The sequence below is a fragment of the Oncorhynchus gorbuscha genome, linkage group LG12 (assembly GCF_021184085.1).
Source record: "Oncorhynchus gorbuscha isolate QuinsamMale2020 ecotype Even-year linkage group LG12, OgorEven_v1.0, whole genome shotgun sequence".
In the NCBI taxonomy this organism is placed as follows: Eukaryota; Metazoa; Chordata; class Actinopteri; order Salmoniformes; family Salmonidae; genus Oncorhynchus; species Oncorhynchus gorbuscha.
The window spans coordinates 9,267,397-9,285,051 of NC_060184.1; the positions used below are offsets into that span (position 1 = coordinate 9,267,397).

Consider the following 17,655-nt stretch of genomic DNA (forward strand, 5'->3'; position numbering starts at 1 on the left):
CTCTCTCTCTCTCTCTCTCCTCTCCCTCCTCTCTGTCTCTCCTCTCTCTCTCTCCCTCTCTCTCTCTCTCTCTCTCTCTCTCTCTCTCTCTCTCTCTCTCTCTCTCCTCCCCTCTGCCTCTTCTCCTGTCTCTGCCTCTCTCTCTCTCCTCCCCTCTCTCTCCCTCCCTCTCTCTCTCTGCCTCCCCTCTCCCTCCTCTCCTGTCTCTCCCTCTCTCTCTCTCTCTCTCTCTCTCTCTCTCTCTCTCTCTCTCTCCTCCTCTCCTGTCTCTGCCTCTCTCTCCCTCCTCTCCTGTCTCTGCCTCTCTCTCTCTCTCTCTCTCTCTCTCTCTCTCTCTCTCTCTCTCTCTCTCTCTCTCTCTCTCTCTCCTCCTCTCTCTCTCCTCTCTCCTCTCCTCTCCTGTCTCTGCCTCTCTCTCTCCTCCGTCTCCCTCCTCTCCTGTCTCTCTCTCTCTCTCCTCCCCTCTCCCTCCTCTCCTGTCTCTGCCTCTGTCTCTCCCTCCTCTCCTGTCTCTGCCTCTCTCTCTCCTCTCCCTCTCCCTCCTCTCCTGTCTCTGCCTCCTCTCTCTCCCTCCTCTCCCTCCTCTCCTGTCTCTGCCTCTCTCTCTCTCCTCTCCCTGTCTCTCCCTCCTCTTCTGTCTCTGCTCTCTCTCTCTCTCCCCCCTCTCCCTCCTCTCCTGTCTCTGCCTCTCTCTCTCTCCTCTCCCTCTCCCTCCTCTCCTGTCTCTGCCTCTCTCTCTCCCTCCTGTCCCTCTCCCTCCTCTCCTGTCTCTGCCTCTGTCTCTCCCTCCTCTCCTGTCTCTGCCTCTCTCTCTCCTCCCCTCTCCCTCCTCTCCTGTCTCTGCCTCTCTCTCTCCTCCCCTCTCCCTCCTCTTCTGTCTCTGCCTCTGTCTCTCCCTCCTCTCCTGTCTCTGCCTCTGTCTCTCCCTCCTCTCCTGTCTCTGCCTCTCTCTCTCCTCCCCTCTCCCTCCTCTTCTGTCTCTGCCTCTGTCTCTCCCTCCTCTCCTGTCTCTGCCTCTGTCTCTCCCTCTCTCTCCTGTCTCTGCCTCTGTCTCTCCCTCCCTCTCCTGTCTCTGCCTCTGTCTCTCTCCCTCCTCTCCTGTCTCTGCCTCTCTCTCTCCTCCCCTCTCCCTCCTCTCCTGTCTCTGCCTCTCTCTCCCTCTCTCCCTCTCCCTCCTCTCCTGTCTCTGCCTCTCTCTCTCTCCTCCTCCCTCTGTCTCTCCCTCCTCTCCTGTCTCTGCCTCTCTCTCTCCCTCCCTCTCCCTCCTCTCCTGTCTCTGCCTCTCTCTCTCTCTCCCCTCTCCCTCCTCTCCTGTCTCTGCCTCTGTCTCTCCCTCCTCTCCTGTCTCTGCCTCTGTCTCTCCCTCCTCTCCTGTCTCTGCCTCTCTCTCTCTCTCTCTCTCCCTCCTCTCCTGTCTCTGCCTCTCTCTCTCTCCTCCCCTCTCCCTCCTCTCCTGTCTCTGCCTCTCTCTCTCTCCCCCTCTCCCTCCTCTCCTGTCTCTGCTCTCTGTCTCTCCCTCCTCTCCTGTCTCTGCCTCTCTCTCTCCTCCCCTCTCCCTCCTCTTCTGTCTCTGCCTCTCTCTCTCCCTCCTCTCCTGTCTCTGCCTCTCCTCTGTCTCTCCCTCCTCTCCTGTCTCTGCCTCTCTCTCTCCCTCCCCTCTCCCTCCTCTCCTGTCTCTGCCTCTCTCTCTCCTCCCCTCTCCCTCCTCTCCTGTCTCTGCCCTCTCTCTCTCCTCCCTGTCTCTCCCTCCTCTTCTGTCTCTGCCTCTCTCTCTCTCCTCCCCTCTCCCTCCTCTCCTGTCTCTGCCTCTCTCTCTCCTCCCCTCTCCCTCTCTCTCCTGTCTCTGCCTCTCTCTCTCTCCTCCCCTCTCCCTCCTCTCCTGTCTCTGCCTCTGTCTCTCCCTCCTCTCCTGTCTCTGCCTCTGTCTCTCCCTCCTCTCCTGTCTCTGCCTCTCTCTCTCCTCCCCTCTCCCTCCTCTCCTGTCTCTGCCTCTCTCTCTCCTCTCCCCTCCCTCCTCTCCTGTCTCTGCCTCTCTCTCTCTCCTCCCCTGTCTCTCCCTCCTCTCCTGTCTCTGCCTCTCTCTCTCTCCCCCCTCTCCCTCCTCTCCTGTCTCTGCCTCTCTCTCTCCTCCCTCTCCCTCCTCTCCTGTCTCTGCCTCTCTCTCTCTCTCTCCTCCCTGTCTCTCCCGCCTCTCCTGTCTCTGCCTCTCTCTCTCTCCCTCTCTCTCCTGTCTCTCCCTCCTCTCCTGTCTCTGCCTCTCTCTCTCCTCCCCCTGTCTCTCCCTCCTCTCCTGTCTCTGCCTCTCTCTCTCTCCTCCCTGTCTCTCCCTCCTCTTCTGTCTCTGCCTCTCTCTCTCTCTCCTCCCTGTCTCTCCCTCCTCTCCTGTCTCTGCCTCTCTCTCCCTCCTCTCCTGTCTCTGCCTCCTCTCTCTCTCTCCCCTGTCTCTCCCTCCTCTTCTGTCTCTGCCTCTCTCTCTCTCCTCCTCTGTCTCTCCCTCCTCTCCTGTCTCTGCCTCTCTCTCCCTCCCTCTCCCTCCTCTCCTGTCTCTGCCTCTCTCTCTCTCCTCCTCTGTCTCTCCCTCCTCTCCTGTCTCTGCCTCTCTCTCTCTCCCCTCTCCCTCCTCTCCTGTCTCTGCCTCTCTCTCTCCCCCTGTCTCTCCCTCCTCTCCTGTCTCTGCCTCTCTCTCTCTCCTCCCTGTCTCTCCCTCCTCTCTGTCTCTGCTCTCTCTCTCTCTCCTCCCCTGTCTCTCCCTCCTCTCCTGTCTCTGCCTCTCTCTCTCCCTCCTCTCCTGTCTCTGCCTCTCTCTCTCTCCTCCCTGTCTCTCCTCTCCTCTCTCTGTCTCTCTCCTCTCCTCTCTCTCTCTCCTGTCTCTGCCTCTCTCTCTCCCTCCTCTCTCCTGTCTCTGCCTCTCTCTCCCTCCCCCTCTCCTCCTCTCCTGTCTCTCTCTCTCTCTCTCCCCCTGTCTCTCCCTCCTCTCCTGTCTCTGCCTCTCTCTCTCTCTCCCCTCTCTCTCTCCCTGTCTCTGCCCTGTCTCTCCCTCTCCCTCTCTCCTGTCTCTGCCTCTCTCTCTCTCCTCCTGTCCTGTCTCTCTCTCTCTCTCTCCCCCTCTCCCTCCCTCCCTGTCTCTGCCTCTCTCTCTCCTCCCTGTCTCCCTCCCTGTCTCTGCTCTCTCCCTCTCCCTGTCTCCCTCTCTCCCTCCTCTCCTCTCTCTGCCTCTCTCTCTCTCCCCTCTGTCTCTCCCTCCTCTCCTGTCTCTGCCTCTCTCTCTCCTCCCTGTCTCCCTCCTCTCCTGTCTCTGCCTCTCTCTCTCCTCCCCTCTCCCTCCTCTCCTGTCTCTGCCTCTCTCTCTCCTCTCTCCCTCTCTCTCCCTCTCCTGTCTCTGTCTCTCTCTCTCTCTCCCCCTGTCTCTCCCTCCCTCTGTCTCTGCCCTGTCTCCCTCCTCTCTGTCTCTCTCTCTCCTCCTCCCCTCTCCCTCCTCTCCTGTCTCTGCCTCTCTCTCTCTCCTCCTCTGTCTCTCCCTCCTCTCTCCTGTCTCTGCCTCTCTCTCTCTCCCTCCTCTGTCTCTCCCTCCTCTCCTGTCTCTCTGCTCTCTCCTCCCCTCTCCCTCCTCTCCTGTCTCTGCTCTCTCTCTCCTCCCCCTGTCTCCCTCCTCTCCTGTCTCTCTCTGCCTCTCTCTCTCTCCTCCCTGTCTCTCCCTCCTCTCCTGTCTCTGCCTCTGTCTCCCCTCTCCCTCCTCTCCTGTCTCTGCCTCTGTCTCTCCCTCCTCTCCTGTCTCTGCCTCTGTCTCTCCCTCCTCTCCTGTCTCTGCCTCTCTCTCTCCTCCTCTCCCTCCTCTCCTGTCTCTCTCTCTCTCCTCCCCCTCTCCCTCCTCTTCTGTCTCTGCCTCTGTCTCTCCTCTCTCCCTCCTCTCCTGTCTCTGCCTCTGTCTCTCCCTCCTCTCCTGTCTCTGCCTCTGTCTCTCCCTCCTCTCCCTCTCTCTCTCTGTCTCTCCCTCTCCCTCCTCTTCTGTCTCTGCCTCTGTCTCTCCCTCCTCTCCTGTCTCTGCCTCTGTCTCTCCCTCCCTCCTCTCCTGTCTCTGCCTCTCTCTCTCTCCTCCCCCTCTCCCTCCTCTCCTGTCTCCTCCTCTCTCCCTCTCCCTCCTCCTCTCCCTCCTCTCCTGTCTCTGCCTCTCTCTCTCCTCCCCTCCCCTCCTCTCCTGTCTCTGCCTCTGTCTCTCTCCTCCCCTCTCCCTCCTCCTGTCTCTGCCTCTCTCTCTCCTCCTCTGTCTCTCCCTCCTCTCCTGTCTCTCTCTCTCTCTCTCTCTGCCTCTCTCCTCTCTCTCCCTCCTCTCCTGTCTCTGCCTCTCTCTCTCCCTCCCCTCCCTCCTCTCCTGTCTCTGCCTCTGTCTCTCCCTCCCTCTGTCTCTGCCTCTGTCTCTCCCTCCTCTCCTGTCTCTGCCTCTCTCTCTCCTCTCCCTCTCCCTCCTCTCCTGTCTCTGCCTCTCTCTCTCCTCCCCTCTCCCTCCTCTCCTGTCTCTGCCTCTCTCTCTCCTCCCTCTCTCCCTCCTCTCCTGTCTCTGCCTCTGTCTCTCCCTCCTCTCCTGTCTCTGCCTCTCTCTCCCTCTCCCTCCTCTTCTGTCTCTGCCTCTGTCTCTCCCTCCTCTCCTGTCTCTGCCTCTCTCTCTCCTCCCCCTCCCTCCTCTCCTGTCTCTGCCTCTCTCTCTCTCCCCTCCCCTCTCCCTCCTCTCCTGTCTCTGCTCTCTCTCTCTCCTCCCCCTGTCTCTCCCTCCTCTTCTGTCTCTGCTCTCTCTCTCTCTCCTCCCCTCTCCCTCCTCTCCTGTCTCTGCCTCTGTCTCTCCCTCCTCTCCTGTCTCTGCCTCTCTCTCTCCTCCCCTCTCCCTCCTCTCCTGTCTCTGCCTCTCTCTCTCCTCCCCTCTCCCTCCTCTCCTGTCTCTGCCTCTGTCTCTCCCTCCTCTCCTGTCTCTGCCTCTCTCTCTCTCCTCCCCTCTCCCTCCTCTCCTGTCTCTGCCTCTCTCTCTCCTCCCCTGTCTCTCCCTCCTCTCCTGTCTCTGCCTCTCTCTCTCTCCTCCCCTGTCTCTCCCTCCTCTTCTGTCTCTGCCTCTCTCTCTCCTCCCCTCTCCCTCCTCTCCTGTCTCTGCCTCTGTCTCTCCCTCCTCTCCTGTCTCTGCCTCTCTCTCTCCTCCCCTCTCCCTCCTCTCCTGTCTCTGCCTCTCTCTCTCCTCCCCTCTCCCTCCTCTCCTGTCTCTGCCTCTGTCTCTCCCTCCTCTCCTGTCTCTGCCTCTGTCTCTCCCTCCTCTCCTGTCTCTGCCTCTCTCTCTCCTCCCCTCTCCCTCCTCTCCTGTCTCTGCCTCTCTCTCTCCTCCCCTCTCCCTCCTCTCCTGTCTCTGCCTCTCTCTCTCCTCCCCTCTCCCTCCTCTCCTGTCTCTGCCTCTCTCTCTCTCCTCCCCTGTCTCTCCCTCCTCTTCTGTCTCTGCCTCTCTCTCTCCTCCCCTCTCCCTCCTCTCCTGTCTCTGCCTCTGTCTCTCCCTCCTCTCCTGTCTCTGCCTCTCTCTCTCCTCCCCTCTCCCTCCTCTCCTGTCTCTGCCTCTCTCTCTCCTCCCCTCTCCCTCCTCTCCTGTCTCTGCCTCTGTCTCTCCCTCCTCTCCTGTCTCTGCCTCTGTCTCTCCCTCCTCTCCTGTCTCTGCCTCTCTCTCTCTCCTCCCCTCTCCCTCCTCTCCTGTCTCTGCCTCTCTCTCTCCTCCCCTCTCCCTCCTCTCCTGTCTCTGCCTCTCTCTCTCTCCTCCCCTGTCTCTCCCTCCTCTTCTGTCTCTGCCTCTCTCTCTCCTCCCCTCTCCCTCCTCTCCTGTCTCTGCCTCTCTCTCTCCTCCCCTCTCCCTCCTCTCCTGTCTCTGCCTCTCTCTCTCTCCTCCCCTGTCTCTCCCTCCTCTTCTGTCTCTGCCTCTCTCTCTCCTCTCCTCTCCCGCCACTCCTGTCTCTGCCTCTCTCTCTCTCCCTCCTCTCCTGTCTCTCCCTCCTCTCCTGTCTCTGCCTCTCTCTCTCTCCTCCCCTGTCTCTCCCTCCTCTCCTGTCTCTGCCTCTCTCTCTCTCCTCCCCTGTCTCTCCCTCCTCTTCTGTCTCTGCCTCTCTCTCTCTCCTCCCCTGTCTCTCCCTCCTCTCCTGTCTCTGCCTCTCTCTCCCTCCTCTCCTGTCTCTGCCTCTCTCTCTCTCCTCCCCTGTCTCTCCCTCCTCTTCTGTCTCTGCCTCTCTCTCTCTCCTCCTCTGTCTCTCCCTCCTCTCCTGTCTCTGCCTCTCTCTCTCCTCCCCTCTCCCTCCTCTCCTGTCTCTGCCTCTCTCTCTCTCCTCCTCTGTCTCTCCCTCCTCTCCTGTCTCTGCCTCTCTCTCTCCTCCCCTCTCCCGCCACTCCTGTCTCTGCCTCTCTCTCTCTCCCTCCTCTCCTGTCTCTGCCTCTCTCTCTCCTCCCCTCTCCCTCCTCTCCTGTCTCTGCCTCTCTCTCTCCTCCCCTCTCCCTCCTCTCCTGTCTCTGCCTCTCTCTCTCTCCTCCTCTGTCTCTCCCTCCTCTCCTGTCTCTGCCTCTCTCTCTCTCCTCCTCTGTCTCTCCCTCCTCTCCTGTCTCTGCCTCTCTCTCTCTCTCTCTCTCCTCTCCCTCCTCTCCTGTCTCTGCCTCTCTCTCTCTCCCTCCGTCTCCCTCCTCTCCTGTCTCTGCCTCTCTCTCTGTCTTCTCCTCTCCATCTTCCTCTCCCTCCCTCTCTCTCTTTTCCTCTCCATTCCCCTCTCCACCCCCTCTCTCTGTTTCTCTTTCTCTCTCCCTCCCTCTCCCTCCCTCTCCCTCGCTCTCCCAGGCAATGGCACTGTTTTATGGTGTACCTGCTGTACCAGTGTCTTCAAGTCGGTGACCAGTCGCTTCATTAAGAACCTGGCGTGCTCAGGGATCTGTGCGGGTCTGGTGTGTGTTCCCTTTGATGTGGCTCTAGGGGCCAGCCCTCGCTGCTGCTGGTGGCTACACACTCTGCTGCTCTGCAAGACCCTGAAGTTCCTCCACAAACTCTTCTGCTCCGTCACCGTGCTCAGCTTCGCTGCCATCGCACTCGACAGGTAGGTGATTGCAGGAAAATCTAACTGCACTGCTGGTAGCTGCAACATATTGCTTATAAAGTGTTGTGATCTTATGTGAAGATAATGTGATAACATGTGATAACATGTAAAGCAACATGTGACAACATGAAATGTTATGTGACGTGTTCCATTCTTCACATGATTTCACATCTGAAATTTCACGTGAAAATGTGTTTTATTTTCTGTAACGACTGAAACTAGGCTGAAAATAATTTGTATGTCATATCATAGGAAAAGACACTGCATTCACACAAAATTGCACGAAGTAGGCAGTTAGGATTTTTCACTTCAAATATATCATACTTTGACCTAAACGATTACTGATTGACTTAAATCGTTGTGCAACATCATGGGTGAACTCTGGCCATCGTCTTTCAGCTCTACTGGTATGGGCGTTTTAAAACTGAAAACAGTATAATCTGTTTTTGTACCAGATAAAACTTCCCTCTATCTCTACTCACCCCGTGTGGTTTGGAGACGGGCTGTAATTGATGCAGAATGTGTACTCCACTCTGCCTGGTGCTGTTTGTCTCTCCTGCAGAGCTCCCTGTTCTGAGCTGCAGCCAAAATAACTGACAGTCCACAGGGAGGGACTCTCTCCCTGACACTCACAGCTACACTCCATTCTATACTCACAGCTACACTCCATTCTACACCCACTCCATTCTACACTCCATTCTATACTCACAGCTACACTCCATTCTACACTCACAGCTACACTCCATTCTACACTCACAGCTACACTCCATTCTACACTCACTCCATTCTACACTCCATTCTATACTCACAGCTACACTCCATTCTACACCCACTCCATTCTACACTCCATTCTATACTCACAGCTACACTCCATTCTACACTCACAGCTACACTCCATTCTACACTCACAGCTACACTCCATTCTACACCCACTCCATTCTACACTCACAGCTACACTCCATTCTATACTCACAGCTACACTCCATTCTACACCCACTCCATTCTACACTCCATTCTACACTCACAGCTACACTCCATTCTACACTCACAGCTACACTCCATTCTACACTCACAGCTACACTCCATTCTACACTCCATTCTACACCCACTCCATTCTACACTCCATTCTACACTCCATTCTACACTCCATTCTATACTCACAGCTACACTCCATTCTACACTCACAGCTACACTCCATTCTACACTCACAGCTACACTCCATTCTACACCCACTCCATTCTACACTCACAGCTACACTCCATTCTACACTCACAGCTACACTCCATTCTACACTCCATTCTACACCCACTCCATTCTACACTCACAGCTACACTCCATTCTACACTCACAGCTACACTCCATTCTACACTCCATTCTACACCCACTCCATTCTACACTCACAGCTACACTCCATTCTACACTCCATTCTATACTCACAGCTACACTCCATTCTACACTCACAGCTACACTCCATTCTACACTCACAGCTACACTCCATTCTACACTCACTCCATTCTACACTGAGCTACACTCCATTCTACACTGAGCTACACTCCATTCTACACTGAGCTACACTCCATTCTACACTCACTCCATTCTACACTGAACTACACTCCATTCTACACTGAGCTACACTCCATTCTACACTGAGCTACACTCCATTCTACACTGAGCTACACTCCATTCTACACTCACTCCATTCTACACAGCTACACTCCATTCTACACTGAGCTACACTCCATTCTACACTCACTCCATTCTACACTGAGCTACACTCCATTCTACACTCACTCATTCTACAGCTACACTCCATTCTACACTCCATTCTACACTGAGCTACACTCCATTCTACACTGAGCTACACTCCATTCTACACTCACTCCATTCTACACTGAACTACACTCCATTCTACACTCACAGCTACACTCCATTCTACACTCACAGCTACACTCCATTCTACACTCACAGCTACACTCCATTCTACACTCACAGCTACACTCCATTCTACACTGAGCTACACTCCATTCTACACTCACTCCATTCTACACTGAACTACACTCCATTCTACACTGAGCTACACCCCATTCTACACTGAGCTACACTCCATTCTACACTCACTCTATTCTACACTGAGCTACACTCCATTCTACACTCACTCCATTCTACACTGAACTATACTCCATTCTACACTGACTCACTCCATTCTACACTGAGCTACACTCCATTCTACACTCACTCCATTCTACACTGAGCTACACTCCATTCTACACTCACTCCATTCTACACTGAGCTACACTCATTCTACACTGAGCTACACTCACTCCATTCTACACTCTTTTGCTCTGTCACTACACTCTCTTCTTCTTCACTGCTACACTTTCTCTTCCCTCCTCTTCCTTCACCGCTATACTCACTCACTCACTCACTCACTCACTCACTCACTCACTCACTCACTCACTCACTCACTCACTCACTCACTCACTCACTCACTCACTCACTCACTCACTCACTCACTCACTCACTCACTCACTCACTCACTCGCCTCTTTCCTCTTCCAAGAAAAGTAAAAACACTTGGTTCCCATGTCTGCTTCCCGCTCTCCTCTATGCCATCATCTCTGTGTGACACGCACGCACGCACGCACGCACGCACGCACGCACGCACGCACGCACACACACACACACACACACACACACACACACACACACACACACACACACACACACACACACACACACACACACACACACACACACCTAATCACCTACTTACTTACACAGAAATATGTGTATTTTGTCCACATCAGACTATCCACAGCTCAGTAAGATATCTCTCTCTCTCTCTCTCTCCTGCTTGCTCCACTTAGCCACACAAAACCCCCACGTATTCTCATTCATACTGGAGAAGGTCTTCTGTTCAACCAGTCCAGGGTTCTGTGAATGAGAGCGGGAAACAATGATAGGTGTGCTACTATCCTTCTTCAGTCTATTTCCAACTTACCCTCTTCTCTTTCCTCTGCAGGGTAGTTTACATGCATATTTGACCCATCTAGTTAGTTAGTTAGTTAGGTAGGTAGGTAGCTACAGCGATGTTAGTTTACCTCAGGGGTAGGTAGGTAGGTAGGTAGGTAGGTAGGTAGGTAGGTAGGTAGGTAGGTAGCTACAGCAATGTTAGTTTACCTCAGGGGTAGGTAGGTAGGTAGGTAGGTACAGCAATGTTAGTTTACATCAGGGGTAGGTAGATAGGTAGGTAGGTAGGTAGGAAGGTAGGTAGGTAGGTAGGTAGGTAGGTAGGTAGGTAGGTAGGTAGGTAGGTAGGTAGGTAGGTAGGTAGGTAGGTAGGAAGGTAGGTAGGTAGGTAGGTAGGAAGGTAGGTAGGTAGGTAGGTAGGTAGGAAGGTAGGTAGGTAGGTAGGAAGGTAGGTAGGTAGGTAGGAAGGTAGGTAGGTAGGAAGGTAGGAAGGTAGGTAGGTAGGTAGGTAGGTAGGTAGGTAGGTAGGTAGGTAGGTAGGTAGGAAGGTAGGTAGGTAGGTAGGTAGGAAGGTAGGAAGGTAGGAAGGTAGGTAGGTAGGTAGGTAGGTAGGTAGGTAGGTAGGAAGGAAGGTAGGTAGGTAGGTAGGTAGGTAGGTAGGTAGATAGGTAGCTACAGCGATGTTAGTTTACCTCCTGATCTACATCGAACACACAAAACCTTCGTAGTTACTATTGTCCTGATCTACATCGAACACACAAAACCTTCGTAGTTACTACCGTCCTGATCTACATCGAACACACAAAACCTTCGTAGTTACTATTGTCCTGATCTACATCGAACACACAAAACCTTCGTATTTACTACTGTCCGGATCTACATCGAACACACAAAACCTTCGTAGTTACTACCGTCCTGATCTACATCGAACACACAAAACCTTCGTAGTTACTATTGTCCTGATCTACATCGAACACACAAAACCTTCGTAGTTACTACTGTCCTGATCTACATCGAACACACAAAACCTTCGTAGTTATTACACACAAAACCTTCGTAGTTACTATTGTCCTGATCTACATCGAACACACAAAACCTTCGTAGTTATTACTGTCCTGATCTACATCGAACACACAAAACCTTCGTAGTTACTATTGTCCTGATCTACATCGAACACACAAAACCTTCGTAGTTATTACTGTCCTGATCTACATCGAACACACAAAACCTTCGTAGTTATTACTGTCCTGATCTACATCGAACACACAAAACCTTCGTAGTTACTATTGTCCTGATCTAACACTCAGAGAACAGAATGCTTACATTGGATATGTGTTCATCTGTTGCTTTTGTTTTGACTCAGTATGTACTGGTTAATGTTACGGTTAAAAGTGTCACTGCAGAGGCTCAACTCAGTGTGAATGAATGCTCTGCGGTGTGTAATGTTGTCCTCTCCTCCTCTCTAGGTACTACTCTGTCCTCTACCCTCTGGAGAGGAAGATCTCAGACGCCAGGTCACGTGACCTTGTCATCTACATCTGGATCCACGCCACCATCGCCAGCGTGCCCGTGTTCGCCTTAACCAACGTTACGGACGTGTACGCAACCTCGTCCTGTTCCGACGCCCGCGCCCGCTCCCTGGGTCACATGGTCTACGTGTTGACCTACAACGTAACCACGGTGATCCTTCCACTCGTTGTCGTCTTCCTGTTAATGGTCCTGATTCGCAGAGCTCTCAACGCCAGCCAGAAGAAAAAGGTGATCATCGCAGCATTAAGAACACCTCAGAACTCCATCTCCATCCCTTATGTCTCTCAACGCGAGGCTGAGCTACATGCTACGTTACTGGCTGTGGTGTTAGCCTTCTCAGCCTGTAGCGCCCCCTATGGGGCGTTGGTGGTATACCGCACTCTTCTCGGGGACGGGGAGGACTTGTCCCTTTCTCTCCATCTCACGGCCATCTGGCTGCCCAAGGTGTCTCTCCTCACCAACCCTCTGCTGTTTCTGACGGTGAACGGCTCGGCTCGACGCTGCCTGTTTGATGTTCTAGTCCGGGTACACAGACGCTACAGCCGGCGTAACGTGATCAGCACTGGGGATCTGGGGCTGAGGGGCGAGGGAGGGTTGGGAGGGTCTGGGACCCTGGAGGGGTCTGCTCGCGCTGGGAGCCAGCTCCTGGAGATGTTTAATATCGGACAGCAGCAGATCTTTAGGCCGACCGATGAAGAGGAGGAGGAGGTGGAGAATGCGAGCCCTTCATTAGGGTCAGGGGTGGGGGGCTGTCCTCATCCCAATGAGAACCACCACCAGGTAGGAGGAGGAGGGGGAGGAGGGAGACATGGAGGGAAGGTGGTTCTACAGAAAGAGACCGAACCAACCAGAGAGAGCATCCCGGTAACTAAAGAACAACCTCCTCTCTTATTGCCCGAGGTCTCACCTGTCCGTGCCTGTGCTTACACCTCCTCGTCACAGGTGGCGCCAGCAACCCCCACGGAGCCCGAAGACGCCACCCAGTTTGGGTTCGGGCCATTCGAGCTGCCGCCCCAGTGGCTGCCGGAGACCAGGAACAGTAAAAAGAGGCTCCTCCCACCGCTAGGGAACACCCCAGAGGAACTGATCCAGACCAAACAGCCACGCCCAAGGCCAGAACGACGAATCAGCAGGAACAACAAGGTCAGCACCTTCCCCACATCGACCCCTGAACTATAAACCCCGACCTTTGAACTGATGGCCCCTGATCACAGCTATCGGCGGAGGTCAGCATATGGATGATTTGTGATCCGTTTTGTGTCAATGACTGGGTACAAAGTCAGTGGAGGAAACCCCACCTGATCAACCACCTGACCAACCACCTGATCAACCACCTGACCAACCACCTGACCAACCACCTGACCAACTATCTGACCAATCACCTGATCAACCACCTGACCAACCACCAGAAAGTACAACTCCAGAGCTCGATGAGTCTGTCTCATTGTTGATTCTCTCTGTTGTGGTTCCCAAACATTTTATAGTCCCGTACCCCTTCAAACATTCAACCTCCAACATTCAACCATTCAACTCTCAACAGTTGTTTTTTGCCATCATTGTAAGCCTGCCACACACACACACACACACACACACACACACACACACACACACACACACACACACACACACACACACACACACACACACACACACACACACACACACACACACACACACACACACACACACACACACACACACACACCTATTCATGAGTGTGAGTTTTTGTCACAACCTGGCTCATGGGGAAGTGACAAAGAGGACCTGGGCACAAATTATAATATAATAATAATCAATAATTTTGCCCTATCCATAAATCTGGCAGTGGCTTCTGATTCAATTCTATTTTCACAGAACCGCTTGTTGCAATTTCGATGAGGATCTCTTGTTCAGAGATTGGTAAGTGGACTGGAGACAAGGCATGAAAGGGATAACGAATCCAGTTGTTTGTCTGTTTCGGGAATGTACCTGCGTAAATGCTATATCCCATTTGACATGGTCTGTAAGCTTGAGTTCATTTGCATACAAAAAGTCATACAATGATGGAAAGACCTGTGTGTTGTCTGTGTTAATGCAGACAGAAAAGAGCTCCAACTTCTAAATCATAGCCTCAATATTGTCCCGCACATTGAATATAGTTGCAGAGAGTCCCTGTAATCCTAGATTCAGATCATTCAGGCGAGAAAAAACATCACCCAGATAGGCCAGTCGTGTGAGAAACTCATCATCATGCAAGAGGTCAGACAAGTGAAAAGGATGGTCAGCAAAGAACTTTAAGAAAATACACTGGAGTTCAGGGGCCTTGCTTTAACAGTTAACAATTTTCACTGTTGTGTCCAAAACGTCTTTTAAGCTTTCAGGCATTCTCTTGGCAGCAAGAGCCTCTCAGTGGATGCTGCAGTGGACCCAAGTGTCATCTGGAGCTACTGCTTCCACGCGTGTTACCACTCCACTATGTCTCCCTGTCATGGCTTTTGCCTCATCAGTACAGATAACAACACATCTTGACCACCAAAGTCCATTTGATGTCACAAAGCTGTCCAGTACTTTAAACATATCCTCTCATGTTGTCCTGGTTTCCAGTGGTTTCAGAAGAGGATGAACATATTATTAGTAGTAGTATTATTACATAAATGTAACAGACATATACCAGGCCTGCCACATCTGTTGACTCATCCAGCTGTAACACATATAAATAATTGGCTTGTATGTGAAGAAATAATTGTTTCAAACATCTCCTGCCATGTCATTGATGCGTTGTGAAACAGTGTTGTTTGATGAAGACATTGTCTGTATAGTTTTTTGGGCCTTTCTCCCCCAGCATTGTCCCAGTCATATTTTTTGTCCCAGCTGGGGCGGTAGCGTAGCCTAGTGGTTAGAGCGTTGGACTAGTAACCGGAAGGTTGCGAGTTCAAGCCCCCGAGCTGACAAGGTACAAATCTGTCGTTCTGCCCCTGAACAGGCAGTTAACCCACTGTTCCCAGGCCGTCATTGAAAATAAGAATATGTTCTTAACTGACTTGCCTGGTTAAATAAAGGTAAAATTAAAAAATTAAAAATTAAATTAGGCAAGTCAGTGAAGAACACATTCTTATTTTCAATGACGGCATAGGAACTGCCTGTTCAGGGGTCAGCTTGGGGGTTTGAACCTCTGGTTACTAGTCCAACTGGCCCAACACTCTAACCACTAGGCTACCCTGCCGCCCCATATCCACAGCAGCAGGAAGAATTAAGTCCTCCACAATAGTATGGGACTTGCCTGTCTCAGCCACTCGGTAACTCACCATATAAAACACTTCTAGCCACTTCTTATTAATGGTATTTGTTGCATTTATACATGTCTTACTACTTGAAAGTCGTCTTTATTCTAACTCAAAAAACTCCTGTGTCTTGTTTTTCAAATTGTCATGTTTCCTTTCTAAATGTCTACGCAAGAGTGTTGGTTTCTAAATGTCGGTTAATGTGAATGGATGAGTTGGTTAATGTGATTGGATGAGTAACGGTTAATGTGATTGGATGAGTAACGGTTAATGTGATTGGATGAGTAACAGTTAATGTGATTGGATGAGTAACGGTTAATGTGATTGGATGTAACGGTTAATGTGATTAATGAGTGGTTAATGTGATTGGATGAGTAACGGTTAATGTGATTGGATGAGTAATGGTTAATGTGATTGGATGAGTAACGGTTAATGTGATTGGATGAGTAACGGTTAATGTGATTGGATGAGTAATGGTGAATGTGATTGGATGAGTAACGGTTAATGTGATTGGATGAGTAATGGTGAATGTGATTGGATGAGTAACGGTTAATGTGATTGGATGAGTAACGGTGAATGTGATTGGATGAGTAACGGTTAATGTGATTGGATGAGGAACGGTTAATGTGATTGGATGTTAATTATTTGACGAGGCTACCTGTATTTGACATTGTGTTGTTATTTCACTGAACATTAGATGGTTTCGTTTTATTTTTGGCAGTGAAACAAGGCTACTTAGGCGAGAAATAAACCTCATCCAAATGTATAGCCCCGTTCAAAAATATAAATGTACTGTTTAAAAAATGTGAGAGAATTTTTAATAAAAAAAAAAATGTGAATCACATTTTTATTTGGCGTACCTCCGACGCCATTGCGTACCCCAGTTTGTGAATACTTGGTGTAATGAATACATGTTATGTAAATAACAGGCTAGTAGGTAAAAGGCCGCGCACCAGGCCTCGCACAACACCTAATAGCCCAGGTCTAATGTCTAAAGCCACGTTTTTCTGGAGACATTGGTCGATCCCAATCTCTTCGTGGTCCTTTATAGCTCAGTTGGTGCTTGTAACGCCACGGTGGTGGATTTTATTCCTGGGACCATCCGTACGTAAAACAGAACGGTATGGACGCATGCCTGTATGTCACTTTGGATAAAAGCGTCTGCTAAATGGCATATTTATTATATATTATCCCCAATGTCCTGGTTTGGATGTTCTCGCTTAAAAAAATAAATAATATACCTTTCCATGAAACATTTGATTTGTGCTGGCACTGCTGAACGGGGCAGCAGGGGGTTAAAAACCTTTTCAATACCTCTGTTTTATTCAACGTAATTAGTCCAATCAATTCAATCTAGTTTATTTCTAAGAAAATGTTGGACTTCAGGCCAATGATGTATTGGAACGTACACACATTTCATTCTTGGAAGGACACATTTACATTGGGATTGACATGGATAGCTGAGTAACACGAACACTGGATGTGTCATAGATTCTGGGTGTTTCTAACACGATTCAACTGGCATCAAGTCTTTTATCTGTGTCAAACCTTTCACTTTTGCGTTAACATTGTGTCACCATAGTCGCGGTATTTTCTCCTGAGTTGTTTTTCTTTCAAAAGGATGATATATTTCATTTAGAAACATCTGTAAAGCCTTGAGTCGTAGCTGTCCATATGTGGGTTTAATCTGCATTATATGTTACTTTGGAGTTCTTTCTCTAGAGTAGAACAGGTGTCTTCAGGTGTGTTGAATATCATTCCTTTCCAATGTCAACCCTTTCTACTACAGATATAGTGACTTCAATGCAATTAATTACATGATAAGTGCAATTGTACAGTATGCAAATAAAATCACTTTGAATTAACAGAGTTGTCCTCGTGATTTGTTCATATTCTACAATGAAATTCTTCAGTGTTCTTCAACCTCCTGTTCCTGGACTGGCCCCAGTCGGTGAGATATCGCTTTCCGGTCCCTGAGATGCTAGAGTGTTAGTTTTGATGTTAGCTGTACCTCAGGAGGGGAAAAAAAATAGTTTGCCTGGTCCCAGATCTGTTTCTGCTCTTGCAAACTTCCTTGCTCATTGCTCAAACCAATGAGTGACAAGGAGTTGGCATTATGACTGGCAACTGACTATCCTACCGATCCTTGACTTCGGCGATGTCATTTACAAAATAGCCTCCAACACTCTACTCAGCAAATTGGATGCAGTCTATCACTGTGCCATCCGTTTTGTCACCAAAGTCCCATACACTACCCACCATTGCGATCTGTGTGCTTTCGTTGACTGGCCCTCGCTTCATACTTGTCGCCAAACCCACTGGCTCCAGGTCATCTACAAGTCTCTGCTAGGTAAAGCCTCGCCTTATTTCAGCTCACTGGTCACCATAGCAGCACCCACCCAGCAGGTATATCTCACTGGTCACTCCCAAAAAACAATTCCTCCTTTGGTCATCTTTCCTTCCAGTTCTCTGCTGACAATGACTGGAACGAACGGCAAAAATCTCTCTCATATCTCCCTCTCTAGCTTTAAGCAACAGCTGTCAGAGCAGCTCACAGATCACTGCACCTGTACATAGCCCATCTGTAAATAGCCCATTCAACTACCTCATCCCCATACTGTTATTTTATTTTATTTTTTTGCTCCTTTGCACCCCAGTATCTCTACTTGCACACTTATCTTCTGCACATCTATCACTGCAGTGTTTAATTGTTATATTGTCATTATTTCATCACTATGGCCTATTTATTGCCTCACCTCCCTTATCCTACCTCATTTGCACACACTATATATATTTTTTCTACTG

The 17,655-nt window shown here is 50.8% G+C and overlaps 1 protein-coding gene across 1 annotated transcript in view; it reads left to right on the forward strand.

The window, feature by feature from the left end:
* The window catches only part of gpr176 (G protein-coupled receptor 176), a 33,343-nt gene extending 19,628 nt beyond the window's left edge, over positions 1 to 13,715 (forward strand). The window contains exons 2-3 of the mRNA XM_046293162.1: positions 6,839 to 7,091; positions 11,527 to 13,715. Coding sequence (XP_046149118.1) covers positions 6,839 to 7,091; positions 11,527 to 12,769 — 1,496 coding nt within the window. The 3' untranslated portion in view covers positions 12,770 to 13,715. The remainder of the gene's footprint in view (positions 1 to 6,838; positions 7,092 to 11,526) is intronic.
* The last annotated feature ends 3,940 nt before the right edge of the window (positions 13,716 to 17,655 follow it).